Below are 20,401 nucleotides of genomic sequence, written 5' to 3' on the forward strand. Positions count from 1 at the left end.
TTAAAATACATTGTGATATATGTCTGAGAAATGGATTTGAAGAGATGTAGAGAATCTGTAATAACACCCTTTAGTTATTACAGGCATATATTTTCTGTAATAACATAGGTGTACTATATATGATTGGCAAACTATGAACTGTTATATCTTTCTAAAATTTAGTATACATAAAGACAATTAAAAACCAATTGTTCAGAGAACAATTGAAGGTCTTTCCACAAAAAAACAAGTATTTTGATATGAAAATAGTAAAAATATTCGGTTTAAAATGTCATTAATAGCCGTAAAATGATAGCTTATAGTACTCTGATTCCAAAAATATAAGGTTTCTATACAATATTTTTTAAATAAGGGAGATAATTTGTTACTTCCGGTTTGAAAAGGTTACTTCCGGTATTATTTAACTATTTAATTGACACTGATTCCAAAAATATATGGTTCTATATACTTTTACATTCAAAATCAAAATCTAGAACGTCAATTTAACCTATGACCTTGGGCTCAATTTCAAGGTCATCAACCAAGGACCTCAAATCAAAAGACCCTAGATCTTAATTATATTTGGTTCATGAGTTATATCACCATATGCATATTTTTTAAATAAAGAGGGGAGAAAACTCTAATTTGATGTAAGCGCACCCTTTAAACCAATATGTATGTGTTACGACATGTCGCAACTAACAATTAAGTAAAAATATGTTGTCGATATCTTGTATCGTGTTTGAAAAGTGGTGAAAATAAAAGCCAAAAACCAAATTTAGAAATGACCTTGACCTTTGACCTTGACCCTATTTTCTTTTTTTTGGACCAAGGATCTCAAATTAAAAGACCCTAGGTCTTTATCACTTATGGTTTACAAGCTACAACTACATTTTTCTTATTAAAAATACAAAAGGGGAAATAACTCCCATATGTAGTCTCCGGACCGCTTTGGTCAAAATTATTTTTAAGATCCTGAAGATATAACGAGCAAATTGGTGAAATAATTTTGTCGTAATCTTCAACGGCTGCGAAGGAGATTTGTACACAAGAAAAACCGTGTTTAGGGAGATAACTCTTACAATAAAAAGTGTTCGGCTTAACAGGGTCAGTTTCAAAATCGAAATAACTGTTCGATATCACGCAAAAAATCTAAGCGACATCTTGCAAAACAAAAAAGCACCATCAGAAAAAAGTGGCGGAAGAAGAAAAAAAAAATAATAATAATTAAAAACCAATTGTTCAGAGAACAATTGAAGGTCTTTCCACCAAAAAACAAGTATTTTGATATGAAAATAGTAAAAATTCGGTTTAAAATGTCATTAACAGCGTCAAATGATAGCTATAGTAAGCTGATTCCAAAAATATATGGTTTCTATACAATATTTTTAAAATAAGGGACATAATTTGTTACTTCCGGTTTGAAAAAGGTTACTTCTGGTATTATTTAACTGTTTAATTGACACTGATTCCAAAAATATGGTTCTATATACTTTTACATTCAAAAAGTACAAAAAAATAGCTACTTCCGGTTTACACAGGGTCACTTCTGGTTCCTTTTTCAAGGTCATATGGCTTGCAACTTAATGCAAAAAGTCCCATGGCTTTATCATGTATACAAATGAGGTAAAAGCAAAGGTCAAAATCTAGAACGACAATTTAACCTCTGAACTTGGGCTCAATTTCAAGGTCATCAACCAAGGACCTCAAATCAAAAGACCCTAGATCTTAATTATATTTGGTTCATGAGTTATATCACCATATGCACATTTTTAAATAAAGAGGGGCGAAAACTCTAATTTGATGTAAGCGCACCCTTTAAACCAATATGTATGTGTTACGACATGTCGCAACTAACAATTAAGTAAAAATATGTTGTCGATATCTTATATCGTGTTTGAAAAGTGGTGAAAATAAGCCAAAATCCAAATTTAGAAATGACCTTGACCTTTGACCTTGACCCTTTTTTCTTTTTTTTGGACCAAGGATCTCAAATCAAAAGACCTTAGGTCTTTATCACTTATGGTTTACAAGACACAACTACATTTTTCTTATTGAAAATACAAAAGGGGAAATAATTCCCATATGTAGTCTCCGGACCGCTTCGGTCAAAATTATTTTTAAGATCCTGAAGATATAACAAGCAAATTGGTGAAATAATTTTGTCGCAATCTTTAATGGTTGCGAAGGAGATTTGTACACAAGAAAAACAGTGTTTAGGGAGATAACTCTTACAATAAAAAGTATTCGGCTAAACAGGGTCAGTTTCAAAATAGCAATAACTGTTCGATATCATACACAAAAAATCTAAGCGACATCTTGCGAAACAAAAAAGCACCGTCAGAAAAAAGTGGCGGAAGAAGAAAAAAATAATAATAATAATCAGAAGAAAACCAATAGGTCTTTCCACAGAAAAGTGGAAAGACCTAATAATAATCAGAAGAAAACCAATAGGTCTTTCTACAAAAAAAGTGGAAAGACCTAATAATAATACCAATAGAACGTGTATACAATTTAACAAAGTAAAGGATGTATATCGCCTCTTTGAACAATGTAACAAACATATGTTATCTTAGTTTTTATACGCCCGTTTACGGGACGTATTATGGTAAACCATTGACCGTCTGTCCGTCCATCTGTCGTCAACATGTCGGACATTAATTCAAAAACGCTTTAACCAATATGCATGAAACTTTGGTGAATTGTTTATATCTATTGACGTGAGCTGCCTTTCGTTTTTAGCTCACCTGGCCCAAAGGGCCAAGTGAGCTTTTCTCATCACTTGGCATCAGTCGTCCCTCGTCGTCGTTAACTTTTTACATTTTGAACTTCTTCTAGAGAACCACTGCATGGAATGAAACCAAACATGGCATGAATGTTCCTTATGAGGTGCTGACCAAGTGTTGTTACTTTGTAGCCGATCCATCATCCAAGATGGCCGCCAGCGGGGGACTTAGTTTAACATAGGACCCTATGGGAAATACATACAAATGTCTTCTTTTAGAGAACCAGTGAATGGAATGAAACCAAACATGGCATGAATGTTCCTTATGAGGTGCTGACCAAGTGTTGTTAATTTGCAGTCGGTCCATCATCCAAGATGGCCACCAGCGGGGGACTTAGTTTAACATAGGACCCTATGGGAAATACATACAAATATCTTATTTAGAGAACCACTGAATGGAATGAAACAAAACATGGCATGAATGTTCCTTATGAGGTGCTGACCAAGTGTTGTTACTTTGCAGTCGGTCCATCATCCAAGATGGCCGACAGCGGTGGACTTAGTTTAACATAGGAGCGTATGGGAAATACATACAAATCGTCCCCCGTCAATTATTAATTGGAATGAGTGTCGTAATATCATCCACGACTCACTCCATACTTACTGTTTGAAATGGATAAAACGGGAAAAAGCTGACAAAAAATCTTTGGACTCTTTTTTTAAATCAGTAATGAACATAGTTGATATACGTATTCAACATTTTAAAGAACATTTTACTCTTAACAATAACCACAATAAACCTATTTCTTGTATCAAACATAAACTAAAAGAACTAGCCAAGGAATTTGTTTTTGTCCCGGCCGATAAAGCTGCTAATAATATTATTATTGTTTGACGTAAATTTTACATTGAGGTTCTGAAAAAAGAAATCACCAATTCACCAACATTCCAACTGACTCCATTTTCAGAAAACGACATCTGTAACAAACATAAACTTTTAGCTACCGCTTTACAAGCAGAACCAAATACAATGAAAGTCCCAACTATGTATTGGCTTCCGAAGCTACACAAAACACCTTACAAATATAGATTCATTTCATCTTCAAGCCATTGTTCCACTACTAAATTGTCTATTCTTCTTACCAGTACACTTGGTACAATCAAAAACCTGATAATAAATTGTTCAAATAAGGCCTTTGAAAATAGTGGAATTAATTACTTTTGGAGTGTCAAGAACTCGTTGGAAGTACTTGATAAATTGCATGCATATATTGGTGATTTTGAATCTGTTCAAAGTTTTGATTTTTCTACCCTATATACCACATTGCCTCACATTCTCATTAAGAAAAAATTCACACATCTAATTAAATGGGCATTTAAAAAGTCAGAATGTGAATATATATGTTCAAACTCTTTTAGGTCATTTTTTAGTAGCAATAAACAAAAAAACTATGTCAATTGGACATGCTTTGATACTATATATGCCCTTGAATTTTTACTAGATAACATTTTTGTTCGCTTTGGAGATTCCGTATATCGTCAGGTTATCGGAATTCCAATGGGGACTAACTGTGCACCACTTATTGCGGACCTTTTTTTGTATTGCTATGAGTTACAATTTATGACAAAAATCAGCAAAGACCCATCGAAACAACATCTGATACACAAATTTAATAATACTTTTAGATATTTGGATGATATTTTGGCTCTCAATAATGACGACTTCAGTATGTATACTAAAGAAATTTATCCTGTTGAACTTACTTTAAATAAAGCTAATACTAACAATGACCACTGCCCTTTCCTCGATCTTGATATCTATATCATTAACGGAAAGCTTAATACTAAAATATATGATAAAAGAGATGATTTTTCATTTCCTATCGTTAATTATCCATTTTTAGATGGTGACGTTCCCTTGTCACCATCTTACGGTGTTTATATATCTCAACTTGTACGATTCGCTCGTGTATGTAACAATGTTTTAGATTTTAACGAGAGAAATTTATGTATTACTGAAAAATTATTACACCAGGGTTTTCGATATCACAAACTAGTCAAAACATTTACTAAATTTTATCATCGGTATAAGGACATCATTCGTAAATATAGCTCAACATGCAGACTTCTTATACGTTCAGGTATTTCACATCCAATTTTTTATGGAAATATTCTTTATAAAGCACAAAAATGTCAGTATTCACCTCTGAAGCTAACAAAACCTATAAATAGACTTATTAAGAAAGGATATAGTTACGATACTGTTGTCAGGTCATTAAAGATTGCATATTTTGGCGTTAATATTGATTCACTTATAGGGTCTTTGCATCGGCACTAAACACATTTATTTAAAAACCAGTTGTTGGCATGACACGGGTTATGTTCTCATATATGTTATGATGGTATGATACTAAACCCCTAACGGGAAGGATTGTGCCTGATATTCATATGATGAAGACATAATCTTTCAATCAGTTTAATTGAAGTCTGGAGCTGGCATGTCAGTTAACTGCTAGTAGTCTGTTGTTATTTATGTATTATTGTCATTTTGTTTATTTTCTTTGGTTACATCTTCTGACATCAGACTCGGACTTCTCTTGAACTGAATTTTAATGTGCGTATTGTTATGCGTTTACTTTTCTACATTGGCTAGAGGTATAGGGGGAGGGTTGAGATCTCATAAACATGTTTAACCCCGCCGCATTTTTGCGCCTGTCCCAAGTCAGGAGCCTCTAGCCTTTGTTAGTCTTGTATTATTTTTAATTTTAGTTTCTTGTGTACAATTTGGAGTTTAGTATGGCGTTCATTATCACTGAACTAGTATATATATTTGTTTAGGGGCCAGCTGAAGGACGCCTCCGGGTGCGGGAATTTCTCGCTGCATTGAAGACCTGTTGGTGACCTTCTGCTGTTGTCTGTTCTATGGTCGGGTTGTTGTCTCTTTGACACATTCCCCATTTCCATTCTCAATTTTAAATGTCTTCTTTTAGAGAACCAGTGAATGGAATGAAACCAAACATGGCATGAATGTTCCTTATGAGGTGCTGACCAAGTGTTGTTACTTTGCAGCCGATCCATCATCCAAGATGGCCGCCAGTGGGTGACTTAGTTTAACATAGGGCCCTATGGGAAATACATACAAATGTCTTCTTTTAGAGAACCACTGAATGGAATGAAACCAAACATGGTATGAATGTTCCTTATGAGGTGCTGACCAAATGTTGTTACTTTGCAGTTGGTCCATCATCCAAGATGGCCGCCAGCGGGGGACTTAGTTTAACATAGGACCCTATGGGAAATACATACAAATGTCTTCTTTTAGAGAACCACTGAATGGAATGGAACCAAACATGGCATGAATGTACCTTATGAGGTGTTGATCAAGTGTTGTTACTTTGCAGTCAATCCATCATCCAAGATGGCCGCCAGCGGGGGACTTAGTTTAACTTAGGACCCTATGGGAAATACATAGAAATGTCTTCTTTTAGAGACCCACTGAATGGAATGGAACCAAACATGGCATGAATGTTCCTTATGAGGTGTTGACCAAGTGTTGTTTCTTTGCAGCTGATCCATCATCCAAGATGCCTGCTAGCAGGGGACTTAGTTTAACATAGGACCTTATGGGAAATACATACAAATGTCTTCTTTTAGAGAACCACTGAATTGAATGAAACCAAACATGGCATGAATGTTCCTTATGAGGTGCTGACCAAGTGTTGTTACTTTGCAGTCAGTCCATCATCCAAGATGGCCGCCAGGGGGGGACTTAGTTTAACATAGGACCCTATGGAAAATACATACAAATGTCTTCTTTTAGAGTACCACTGAATGGAATGAAACCAAACTTGGCATGAATGTTCCTTATGAGATACTGACCAAGTGTTGCTACTTTGTTGCCGATTTACTGTTCAAGATGGCCACCAGGATATTTTATTAAATAACGGGACCAATATTAAAACCAAATTTGGCCTCAATCATTATTTGGGTATCTGTTATGATTTTTATCTATCTTTACATGATTTCTAAATCTAAAGTAGAGTCAGGTGAGCGACACAGGCTCTTGAGAGCCTCTAGTTTATAAATTTCAGACAATAACTCAAAAACAATTTCACCAATTTGCATGAAACTTTTGTGAATTGTTCATATCCATTGACTTGAGCTCCCTTTGGTTTTTTATAAATTTTGGATTTACCGTTTCCGAGTTTTGGGGTTTTATTCATTAAAAAAGGGGGGATTTTCCAGTTTTCAGTCAATAACTCAAAAAAAATTTCACCAATTTGCATGAAACTTTTGTGAATTGTTCATATCTATTGACGTGAGCTCCCTTTCGTTTTTTTATAAATTTCGGATTTACCATTTCCGAGTTTTGGGGTTTTATTCATTACAAAACGGGGGATTTTCCAGTTTTCGGTCAATAACTCAAAGAAAATTTCACCAATTTGCATGAAACTTTTGTGAATTGTTCATATAAGTTTCGGATTTACCGTTTCTGAAATTTTGGGGTTTTATTCATTAAAAAAGGGGGGATTTTCCAGTTTTCAGACAATAACTCAAAAATGCTTTCAGCATTTTTTATGAAACTTTGGTAAATTGTTTATATCTATTTTTGTAAGCTCCCTTTTGATTTTTATAAATTTTCGATTTTACGTTTCTGAGTTATAAGATTTTATTTGTTTATAGTCTGACAACAGATTTACTAAGTATTGCGCAACAGCACAGTGTATTGCACAACAGCAAGAAATCTTTCATATAACCAATTTCAAGTTCTTTCACTACATTTATTCAGAAACCTATAATATATCAAATATTTAATTGCAATCCAAATTCAGACCGGTATCAAGCTTGAATATTGTGTCCATTTTTGCCCCAACTGTTCAGGGTTTGACCTCTGCGGGCGTATCCAGCTGTGCTCAGCGAAGCAGTTTATTTGATATTTTAGCCCACAATAATGACATGTATGTTATTTTTCTCTAATAACTTATTTAAGTTACACCCTTGACTGTTTAATATGCCTATCTATCCTCTTTGTCCCCTTTGAAATCTATAGAGGTTTGGAATGAAAAATTGACAAAATTTTATGTACTTTCTTCAAGCAAATACTTGGAAGAAAATAAGATAAATGATATCACAGATTATAAATATTCTGAAAGCTTTCAAATGGAAACTACCAATTGATGTTTCAAAGACTTAATGTCATAATTCTATAGGTTCAGTTTCTTTACAGAAGTGTTCACCAAGGCTTCATTAGCATCTTGAGGAAAAAAGTCTGATGCTTGTTAACTCAATTTAACTTAGGGTTGAATTCTTTATTATTGATGTATTGTTGTTTAAGACAAATTCCTGCACTTTGAAAGTGATAATTATAAAAAAGCTATAATTTTTAATATAAAATTCTGATGCCTCTCAAAAATGTATTGCTTGACATAAACTCTGAACCAATCATAAATTACCTAGGTTTAATTTGGGTTCAAGCTGCAGTAGTAGGTTGAAAAGCTCAAGTAGATGTTTTCATTCTTATTATGAATCTTTACAGGATTGATGCTTTGTAGACCCCCTGACAAACAATCTTCATATAATTTAGATCAGATAGCATACATGCCTGTCCCAAGTAAGGAGCCTGTAATTCAGTGATAGTCATTGGTTCATGTCTGTCATATTTGTTTTTATGCCCCCGCCGTAGCGGAGGGGGCATTAAGTTTTACCCTTGTTGGTCTGTATGTACGTCCGTCCTTCAGTACGTCCCAAAATTGGTTTCCGTTCTCTAACTTTTATTTGCCTCAACCAAATGTTATGAAACTTATACACAATGCTTATTAACAAAAAACACAGGTCAAGTTTGAATTTGGGTGGCGTCACTTTTACCGTTATAGAGTTATGGCCCTTGACAAATGGAAAAATTTCTTAATTTTTTGTTTCTGTTCTCTAACTTTAGTTTGCTTCAACCAAATGTTTTGAAACTTATACACAATGCTTATTACCACAAAACACAGATCAAGTTTGAATTTTGGTGGTGTCACTTTTACCGTTCTAGAGTAATGCCCCTTTACAAATGGAAAAATTGATGAATTTTTCGTTAGCTTTCTCTAACTTAAGTTTGCCTCAACCAAATGTTATGAAACTTATACACAATGTTTATTACCACAAAACTCAGATCAAGTATGAATTTGGGTAGCATCACTTTTACTGTTCTTGAGTTATGTCCCTTTATAACGTTATACAAGCGGGGTATCAACTGTGTCCCATGGACACATTCCCCATTTATTTTATAATGAACTTTTTATATGACCGCAAAAAATTTTGCTGTCGTATATTGGTATCACGTCGTCATCGTCGTCCTCCGAAGACATTTGGTTTCAGGACAATAACTTTAGTATTAGTAAATAGAAATCTATGAAATTTGAACACAAGGTTTATAACCACAAAAGGAAGGTTGGGATTGATTTGGGGAATTAGGGGCCCAAAAGGGGCCCAAATAAGCATTTTTCTAGTTTCCAGACAATAACTTGTGGAATGGTGTACCTCACTGAAATTATACCACAAGTTTCCATACCACAAAGGGACGGTTAGGATTGGCTTTGGGGTGTTATGGCTCAAACCGTTTAGGAATTAGGGGCAAAAAAGTGAGAAAAACAAGGGTGTCCTGGTTGATGGACAATTACTTAAGTACAATATTGTGTTTGAATTACCTCCCTCACACTGCTTTTAAATTATGTATAAAGAAATGTTGTATTGTCTTGAGGTGATTAGCTGTCAATTTATTTTTAGAAGTTACTATTTTGATAATTTTAAAAAATGCTGATTAAGGTATATTAATTTAAAATAAATTAGGGGTGTGGACAATTTTTTCTCCTCAAGATTTCAGAAAATTCTTCAAATATTTTTTTTTTTTTTTAAAGGGGGGGGGGTAAAAAAACTATTTTTGAAAAAGAAGAAGGGTAAAAAAAAAATTTTTTGGGGTGGGGGGGTCAATTTGCAACAGCATATTGTATTGCACAAAAGCAAAAAAGTGAATATAAATTCAAATCATATAACCAATTCTAAGTTCTTTGACTACAGTTATTCTGTGTCAGAAACCTATTATGTGTCAAATATTGGATTACAATCCAAATTCAGACCTGTATCAAGTGCGAATATTGTGTCCATTTTTGCCCCAACTGTTCATGGTTGGACCTCTGCGGTTGTATCTAGCTGCGCTCGGCGAAGCAATTTATTGGCAGTTGACATTTAGATATAGTCTTGCATTCAAGTTTTTTGACATGAATTATAAATTTGTCAAACCTTATTTAATACTTGGACAGCAGCTTATAAAAAATTAAGAATAGAGAATACTGTTTTCAACAAGGAGAAAACTCTAGTGGATAGTTGTTGTATTGGCATTGGCAAATGCAATCATACCACAATCCTTTTTTTTATAATTTTTTTTATTTGACTGATTATCCTTTTAACTGATGTTATTTGTTATGAAATTATTTCATGACTTGTGATTAAAGGTCTTATTTTGTACATATTCAAAAAGCGTATTGCATGGTAAATAAAAGCAAAAGTTTGACTTGATTAAAATTTTTAGTTATTAAACTTGATGGTTAATATCCTTTTCTGAATTTTATCAGTATCATTTCCTGTCCAGTGTAATACTTTTTTACATGTACATAAGGATGAAAACTAGAACTCTCAAAAAAATTTACTAAATGGTAATTGCCTTAAGCAACAGCTTAAAAAAATATCAGTTTCTCAATCTTTTTTCTGTAATGCCTAAACCAATTGTTAAGTTATTTGGTATATAGTCCCATCATAAAAAGTTATAGATTGAATTTGAGTTTCATTTTAGTTGGGTGATTTTTGCAGTTGTTGCCTGTAGGCATAGGCAATTTCTTAAAATATAAGTCTAGAGAAATAAAATATATCACCTTTTATAAAACATTATTTGCAATGAAACTTTTTTTCTCTTCAGATATAGATTTGAAAGATGCCAGTAAAGCTTTTTCTAAAAAGTTTTCATGTGGGTCATCAATACAAGGAGAAGATGAAATAGAAATACAAGGAGATGTTAAAGATGATTTATTTGACTTCCTTCCTGAGAAATGGCCCCAGGTAAACAGGATTTATATTGTAATAATTTAATATTTTCAGAAATGATGTTTTGAAGACCCTCTAAAAAGCAGAAATTCAATCTGACAATTATGAACTTGTCTTGGCAGGCAATGTATACTATATAAAGATTCTTTATGAAAATTAGAAAATTGATGATTTGATGATTTGATCAACTGGCTAAATAATAAATGAATTATTCTTCTTTTGAGATTTATAATCGATGACTTAAATCACCACTAGAGTTGTTGTCAATTTCTGAAAAAGTGAATTTTCTGAAAAATATCCTGCAAAGGACCATTTTCTACAACACTTAAGGGAAAGAATTGATGATTGCATTAAAATTATGATTGATAAAATTATCACTGGCATGGTTCTAGTTCAGGTTTGTACATACCTCTTAGATTTTGTTTTTTTCTGTCTGGACATGCCATATCATGAACCTGTGCATCCACAGAATACATCCTTGTAACACTAGATGAGTCTTGTCATCAAGGATATTCTTTAGCTGTTAAAGCAATTTTCTTTATGTCAATATTTTTACTGGAAATTGACTTCTGTTTTCATGCATTGCTTGCAATAATGGTAAAATCCAATAGAGACAAAACAAATGTAGCATGGGATCCTGGCCTCAGGGCAGTAAGTCAGGATCTCAAACAAATGATGCAATTGATCACATGATTGGCCTTGGCTTATGGGATAAAATCCAAGGAAATCAAATTTATTTACCTTTGGCCAATGTTTACCGGCAATAAAGTTGTCAAAGGATGCCATTTTATTATCAAATGATTGGAAACCAACTCGGGGCTTTTCCAGAATTAATTGTATGATGGGTGGGGGGGGTGTCTGAAAGGCACTTTTATTAAAATTTGATGGGTGTTGGTTATTTAAGAAAGATTGCTTGAACAATTAAAGGAAATATCCAATTAAAAATTTATGCATGGAGGGGTCAAATAAAAAGTGCCTTACGACCCCCCCCTCCCCCCATACATTTATTTTTGGAACAGCTCTCATTTAAATTGATGATTACATCATGTAACACACTGGAAATAGTGTAAAAAATTGTAGGTTAATAATTGGCAGAAGAAGTAAATGTTGAAAACAAAGTTAAACTTATATATATTTAATTTATACAATACTTAGTTACTTGTACAATGTTGTACATTTCCATTGTTTTCATTTTTAGCTCACATGGCTCTTCAGGTCAGGTGAGCTATTGCCTCACTTGGCGTCTGTCGTCATCATCGATGTACATTTTTTCCACGATCTTCTCGTCTGAAACTACTGAACCAATTTCAACCAAATTTGGAGTGAATGATCCCTTATGGTATGGAGTATGAAGTTTGTGTGTTTGTCAAGCCTGCAACATTTATGTCACTTTTAACCGGATTTTCGAAGGAAATATCGGTTATTAAAATGGTGATGTACAGCGGGCGGCTGGGCGGATCTACGGGTGGCTGCCAAACAGTGTCAGCACAATAACATGAAAACGCTTTAACAATTTTTTTTCAAATTTAAATATGTTGTTTCTTGGGACTTAATGAAGGTCTAGTTCAATTTTCAAGATTTTAGTACCGGTATATCTTTTCATATTTTACTGATAAATGGACTTTTAGTTTTTTTTACAGTCAACAGTCAGATTCAGTCTGAGGTTAAAGTGTTCAGTCATCAAAAACTTTGTCAAACCTTCATGGAATTTTAGGAAATTTGGATAGAAGATTGTTTATGACCAAAATACAGTATCCAGAGCAAAATTTTGAAAATATTAATTTTCATTTTTCCACATTTTACTGATAAATGGACTTAGTTTTTTTTTACAGTTAACATTCAGATTCAGTCTGAGGTTAAAGTTTGTTACACATCACTTACTTTGTCAAACATTCATAGAATTTATGAAACTTTGTCAGAAGCTTTTTTATGATTAAGATATAATGTCTGATGCAAACTTTTGAAAAAAATATTTACATTTTCAGTATTTTTCTGATAGATGGACTTAGTTTTTTACAGTTAACATTTACAGACAGTCTGGGATTAAATTTTGTTGACATGATAAATTTGTAAACCTTCATGGATTGCTATGAAACTTGGACAGAAGCTAATCTTCAAGAACAAGAAATGGCATCTGAAGAAAAAGTTTGAATTTCTTTTTAAATTCTGTATTTTACTGACAAATGGACTCACTTTTTAAGTCAACATTACACTTTTACACTGACTGCAGCGAGACACAGGGTTCCACGGAACCCCTTACAAATTTTTATGAAATTTCTAAGTTTTTGGTTGTTATCTGGAAAAGTATTATAGATAAAGCGAAATTTTAAACAGCAAAAATGTTCAGCAAAGTAAGATGTACCAATAAGTCTAACTACAGAATTCGTCAATTAATCCCTTAAAGGAACTGGTCGTCCGTTGTTGTCTGTTAACTTTTACAAACATCTTCTCCTCTGAAACTACTGGGCCAAATTTAACTTTACCACGATCATCATTGGGATATCTAGTTTAAAAAATGTGTCCGATGATCACGCCTGCCAACCAAGATGGCCGACATGGCTAAAAATAGAGCTCAGTGGTAAAATGCAAGTTATGCCTAATATTTTGAAAACCATCATTAATAGAGAAATTCTGACAAGAGCAAAAATGTTTAGAATGTTGTCTCCTTTCATCAAAACTGTCAGACGACTTCTTATAGGAGTTACGCCCCTTCATAAATGGAAAATATGCTGAATTTTTCGTTTCCGTTCTCTAACTTTATTTTGCCTCAACCAAATGTTATAAAACTTATACACAATGCTCACATGTATTACCATAAGAAACAGATCAAGTTCTATTTTGGGTGGCATCACTTTTACAGTTCTCTACTTATGTCCCTTTATAACGTTATATGCAAGCTGGGGCATCATCTGTGTCCCATGGACACTTTCTCCATTTATTTAAAATATTTTCCTTTTATCTCCAAAATTATAATAGATAGACAGAAACTTTAAAGGCAAAAATGATCAGCAAGACAAGATCTACAAGTAAGTCAACATGACCAAAATTGTTAGTCGACTCCTTATTAGAGTAATTGCCTTTTAATGACGATTTTTACCATTTTTGTGTGCTTTTGCCTTATATCTTAAAAACTATAATAGATAGATAGAAACGATACAAGCAAAAATGATCAGCAAGACAAGATCTATGGTTTACTTTTATAAATTTTGACTTGAATGGAGAGTTGTCTCATTGGCACTCATACCACATCTTCTTATATCTATTAGACAATTATGTGCTGTACTGTCTTTATCATGTTTATGTCATTTCATGCTTTTTTTTTTTCATTTATACATTTTACACAATCCAATTTCCAAATATTCCCATTTCAAAGTTATTTGATGAGGCTATAATATTTTATCCTCATTCTCAATTTTGAAGAAGAAAAATAAAAGAAAAAATTGTACTGCCAGACAAAAGAGAATAAAACGATTATTCTGAATAATTTCATTTGGAATTGTTGAAAAAAATAATCTGCTTTTTCGCGGTCAAAATGTCATGAACCCAGAGAAGAAACATGGATTCCCCCATTAACAAAGTAGATACATGTATAATATATTACCTACGTTTGTACCATACAGTGTAACATTTATTTGTTTCTTGCTTATGGGTCTTCAAATGCAAATAAAGTAACATTTTTAATGTATTAAACTGGACAGTGGTTATTAATGTTTATATCTAAATAAGGGAGTTTTTAGTTCACCTTATAATTGAGCCATTAGAAATGAAACTCCCACTTTAATGTGTCAGATTGGTAAAATGGGATACAATTTCCTGCAAATCTTTGCACAAAATAATGTTTTTGACAGTCTGATAGTTTATGTTTTAAGGTTTTCTTTGTCATAAAACACACCTTTGAGTTTCTGGATTACCCAAAGAAAGACCTCCCTACATTAATCTAGACATCACTCGAGATTTATATGACAAGGAAAACCTTAAAATATGAATAATCTATAACTTAAATTACAATTACGCCATTGGAATGGTGTTGTCTGTTCTTCTTTGGCTTCAACAAAAACCTTCTACTCTGAAACTACTGGACCAATTAAAACCAAACTTTTCCAAATTCACCGTTGGGGTATCAAGTTTAAAATGTGTCAGATGATCTTGCCATCCAAAAAACATGGCTGACATGGCTAAAAGTGAAATTTATAGGGGTTCACCAAATTTGTTTTTGCTGAATAATCTATTCCAGCATCTCTGTAATATCTATAAACGTCAAAAATAAGACTTCTAGCCACAAAGTCACAATTATTTTTGTATTTTCACATAAGATATTTACATGTATTCTATACATTTGAGCTATAAAAGTTATATTTATCTTTTTTTCGATGTTCTTGTGCAGTCCCTCATTCTCTAGTTGTATACAAAATTTTATAAAATTCCATAACATCATCCATTTACCTACATGTTACCTTAAACAATGAATGTAATTGAATGTATAAATTGGAATTACAAATTTTTCTCCCAACATAACTAATTAGTTTACATGTATTTGAAAAATGACTAAAATACACATTACATTAAATTACAAGAGAAATTGTAATTAATTACAGTCAATTACCTCATCCCTTCTATGGAAACAGATCTAGATTTTAGTTCTCTCATGTATTTGTGAATGATTTCTTACAGATTGTGTAGTCTTATAGTTGACTTATTTTTGTAGATAAATGACCTTTAGACTTTTGGATTTCATGACAATAATAAACAGCTGCGCCATGAGGGCATGATACGCCCGTCGTCTTGTGTGTGAATTTTTATGCAATAAGCATAAATAGTTTCTGACATACGGCGTGACATGCGAAAACACCCCTTTTTTTTTTTACAAAAAACTCAATATCTCTAAAATAAAATTTTGAATCAAAACTAAAAAATATACAGATCTTTAGATTAATATAACTAAGAAGTGTGTAAAATTTTAAGCAATAATCATAAATCGTTTTTGAGATACGGCGCGACATGTGAAAACACCCCTTTTAAAAAAAAAAAATCAATATCTCAAAAAAAAAATTTTGAATCAAAACCAAAAAGTATACAGATCTTTAGATTAATATAACTAAGAAGTGTGTAAAATTTTAAGCAATAATCATAAATCATTTTTGAGATATGGCGCGACATGTGAAAAACCCCTCCCCCTTTTTTACAAAATACTCAATAACTCAAAAATAAAATTTTGAATCATCACCAAAAAGTATACAGATCTTAAGGTTAATATAACTAAGAAGTGTGTAAAGTTTTAAGCAATAATCATAAACTGTTTTTGAGATACGGCGCGACATGTGAAAAACCCCTCCCCCTTTTTTAACAAAATACTCAATAACTCAAAAATAAAATTTTGAATCATCACCAAAAAGTATACAGATCTTAAGATTAATATAACTAAGAAGTGTGTAAAGTTTAAAGCAATAATCATAAATTGTTTTTGAGATACGGCGCGATATGTGAAAAAAAAAACACACCTGTTTTAGTTACTAAGTCCCGTAACTCAAAAAGTTTTAATCTTATTTTCACCAAAAAGTATACAGATCGTTTGACCATCATAAGAAACAACTATATTAAGTTTCATGAAATTTGGATAAGTCATTCTCAAGTTACGGTGCGACATGTTTATGCCGGACGGACAGACAGACGGACGGACGCCGGACATTTGTATAACATAATACGTCCCGTCAAAAATTTGACGGGCGTATAAAAACTATAGCTATCTTTAATTTCTTTTACTAATTGCTAGTTGCAGATTTAGTGCATTTCATTGCTATGCAAACTGGTATTTTTGAAGAAATTAATAAGTACATTTATAAATACAGCTTTGAATAAAGTCAATCATCATTTTAATGCAACATTATTTGTAACGTTCATTTTGATTGGATAACACCACAAATTTCAGGGCATCAGTTCCATGATTGATTGTCTAAAATTTGTGCACAAGCAAGACATAATTAGACTTATTTTAAGTGTAGGATTTAACAGTATTTTCTTTCAATTGCATTAGGATGAATATATCAGTATTGTATTTGAAGATTTGCATGTATCAATTTTTTATTGCTATCATGTCGTCGTCGATGTCCGAAGACATTTGGTTTCCGGACATTAACTTTAGTTTAAGTGTATGGATCTCTATGAAATTTAAGCAAAAGGTTCATTACTACAAAAGGAAGGTTGGGATTGTTTTTGGGGGTGATGGTCCCATCCGTTTAGGAATTAGGGGCCAAAAAGGGGCCCAAAGCAAGCATTTATTTAGTTTCAGGAAAATAACTTGTGTATAAGTATTTTGATTGCTCTAAAATTGTGTACAACAAGGTTCAATACAACAAGTTGAAGGTTGGGATTTATTTTGGGGATAATTACCCAAACCGTTCAGGAACTAGGGGCCAAAAAGGGTCTAAAACAAGCATTTTTCTAGTTTTCAGATAATCACTTGTGTCGAAGTGTATTGATGTCTCTTAGATTGTACCACATTTTATAAAAAGAAAATTATTCAAATGTTATTTTTTTGGAAAAAAGGGGGTGGGGGGTGACCAGGGCGTCAAAAAAAATTTTTTTGGTGAGGGGGGTAAAAAAACAAAATTTTTTCCTCAAGATTTAAGAAAATTGGCGTCACAATTTATTTTGCTAATTCTTTGTATATGGTCTGAAAACAGATTTACTAAGTATTGCCCGACAGCACAGTGTATTGTACAAAAGCAAGAAATCTTCGATTGAATATAAATTGAAATCATATAACCAATTTCAAGTTCTTTGACTACATTTAGTCTGTGTCAAAAACCTATAATGTGTCAAATATTTAATTACAATCCAAATTCATACCTGTATCAAGTTTGAATATTGTGTCCATTTTTGCCCCAACTGTTCAGGGTCTGACCTCTGTGGTCGTAGCCAGCTGCGCTCTGCGAAGCAGTTTATTAACAGATATGAAACTTACAATATTTAATATTTGATTATTTTTGTTTCAGATTGATGAAGATAGTATAGATGATATTGGTGACCTTAAAAAGTGATGAGAACAGTTAATATAACTATTAAAATATTAAAATGTTAATTTACACTACTAATTCATTGGTTTTACTTAATAAAATTATGGAGATGTGGTATGACTGACAATTGAAACAACCTTCCACAAAAGACCAAAGCAACTATACTTCACAATACAGCATATAAAAATATGCAAATCTCATAAGGTATAAAAAGATAATAGTTTTGTCTCACCTGCAACAAAAGTCACGGAAGGCAAGACATAGGTATTACTTTTCCCGATGGCCTCAACAATTGTTAGGTTTTCTGCTTAAGTTAGTTTGATAAGAACTACTTGTGATAGATCAATGATATTTTCTATTAAGTTGCATTGCTATCAGTTCATATCAGTTTGATAACTATTTTGAGACCCTGCCCCTAGGTCATGGTCCAGTGACTTTGAATTTGTTAGCAATTTTCAATGTTAAGTTTTCTGCTCAAGTCAGATTGATAGGAACTACTTGTGATAGATCAATGATATTTTCTATAAAGTTGCATTACTATCAGTACATATCAGTTTGACGACTATTTAAGACTCCCTGCCCCCGTAGGTCATGATCCAGTAACTTTCAATAATTACCAATTTTCAATGCTAGGTTTTCTGCTTAAGTTAGTTTGATTAGATCTATTTACAATAATAGACAATGATATTTTCTATAAAGTTACATTACTGTCTGTACATTTCAGTTTGTTGACCATTTCACAGCCCTGCCCACTAGTTCATGGTCCACGGATTTTGAATTAATTAGCAATGTTGCTGTCCATCAGATTGTCTTTTTCTGAATTTTATGCCAATAGGAGAGAGATATCTTTGTTTCAACAGTTTATTTAAGACAGTATCTGCCTTTCTATTGTCATTCTGACAACATCTTAGATGAGAGCCTCAAGAGGTTAACTTTGCTAAGTTTTACATACAGTAATATAAGTAGTCCTCAGGAAGATTAAATTTTGACATTTTGTGTAGACATCTGTCGAAGTGATTCAAAGTTTTCATCTGGCTTGTATCTGTTGTTCTTGATCTATTTCCAGATAAAAAATAAGAAGATGTGGTATGATTGCCAATGACAAAACTCTCCACCAGAGACCAAATGACAGAAGTTAACAACTATAGTTCACCGTACAGCTTCAACAATGAGCAAATCCCATATGGCATAGTCAGCTATAAAAGTCCCAAAATGACAAATGTAAAACAATACATACGAGAAAACTAATTGCCTGAATTATGTACAAAATGATCAAAAATCAAATATGAAATACAGCAACAAACGACAACCACTGAATTACAGGCTCCTGACTTGGGACAGGCACATACAAATCGTGGCAGGGTAAAACATGTTTGCTGGCACCAAACCCTCCCCCTGACCTGGGACAGTGGTGTAACAGTACATTAGTTCATTAACTTGATAAATCAGGTGATTAATATCAGATCAAGGAATACCAAACAACCTCAGTATTTAGTTTGCACTGATAGCAAATGAAACCCTAAACTTGCATTTGAGAGCAACAGAATTAAGAATATCTGTGGTCAGATTTTTATGATCAGATCATTTTTATACTACCGCAAAATTTTTGTGGCCGTATAATGATATGGTGATGTCATCGTCGTCGATGTCTGAAGACATTTGGTCTCTATAAAATTGTACCACAAGGTTCCATACCACAAAAGGAATGTTGGAATTGATTTTTGGGGTTATTGTCCTAACTGTTGAGGAATTAGGTGCCAAAAAGGGGCCAAAAATGCATTTTTTTTTTTTCAGGACAATAACTTGTGTGTCAGACCACCAATTAAATATCCCTATCTGTTCAACCAAATTTTGCAATTTTCACAGCTTTCTAAATATTTTACCTTGAGTTTAACTTCATAGAAACCAGGTATATCCTGAATTGTACATGTATCAGCTTTCTGCATGCCAATTTTCAACATACATTTAAAGCCTCCTAAGAAAAAAACTGACCTTCAAAAAGAGGTACTCCAAAAATAACCCCTGGTTTTCTGGAGATCTTAAATTAGTATACTATGGAGCGCATTAATCCTCAATTTTTGATGCAAACTCATAGACAAGTAAATTTTGGCTCAAAATGGTCTAAATATATTTTTGTTTCACCAAAAGTTTCATTTCTGCAAATTTGTTGGTTAGTTTAAGTAAACACGGGCATCAAAAGCACTATTTTGTGTCAGAGTAGGGCTACTTTTACATACGTTCTAAATTAGAGGGAGTAATTGGTGGTCTGACACCTAAAGAGACAAAAAAGTTGATCAGAAATCTTTTGTTTTGCTTTATTCTTAATCCTTAGTCAATTTGTAGTTAAAAACAGCCTATCTGAACATAATGAGACTTATATTACAAATTTCACAGCTCAATTTAAACTGACTGTAATGTATGACTTTGATAGAAAATACTTGAAAATTTCATTTTGGACTACAGGAACATAAACTTTCAATATCAAGATCAGTTTTTGTTGATTTTTCCTTGTTTGTTCTACTACTTTAAAGACTTTCCACAATTTTTACAATGAGTCTAGTAAAAAATCCAAGGTATTGAAGAGTCAAGGAATATTGACCCCCCT

At 32.9% G+C, this 20,401-nt stretch overlaps 2 protein-coding genes across 3 annotated transcripts in view; both read left to right on the forward strand.

The window, feature by feature from the left end:
• The window catches only part of LOC127712180 (density-regulated protein homolog), a 68,590-nt gene extending 50,720 nt beyond the window's left edge, over positions 1-17,870 (forward strand). For both annotated transcript variants that reach the window (XM_052218483.1, XM_052218484.1), the window contains exons 6-7: positions 10,659-10,798; positions 17,776-17,870. In XM_052218483.1, the coding sequence (XP_052074443.1) occupies positions 10,659-10,798; positions 17,776-17,820 (185 nt within the window). In that variant the 3' untranslated portion in view covers positions 17,821-17,870. The remainder of the gene's footprint in view (positions 1-10,658; positions 10,799-17,775) is intronic.
• Positions 3,129-7,120, forward strand: LOC127712167 (uncharacterized). Its single transcript, XM_052218461.1, has 2 exons — positions 3,129-6,077; positions 6,410-7,120. The coding sequence occupies exon 1, from the start codon at positions 3,735-3,737 to the stop codon at positions 5,040-5,042; it is 1,308 nt and encodes a 435-aa protein (XP_052074421.1). The 5' UTR covers positions 3,129-3,734; the 3' UTR covers positions 5,043-6,077; positions 6,410-7,120.
• Positions 17,871-20,401: the final 2,531 nt, after the last annotated feature.

This window comes from Mytilus californianus, unplaced genomic scaffold (genome assembly GCF_021869535.1).
Source record: "Mytilus californianus isolate M0D057914Y unplaced genomic scaffold, xbMytCali1.0.p SCAF_8, whole genome shotgun sequence".
Classification (NCBI taxonomy): Eukaryota; Metazoa; Mollusca; class Bivalvia; order Mytilida; family Mytilidae; genus Mytilus; species Mytilus californianus.

Excerpts from the sequence above, each read along its gene's own strand:
- LOC127712167 (XM_052218461.1), top strand. The coding sequence starts at position 3,735 with ATGAAAGTCCCAACTATGTATTGGCTTCCGAAGCTACACAAAACACCT.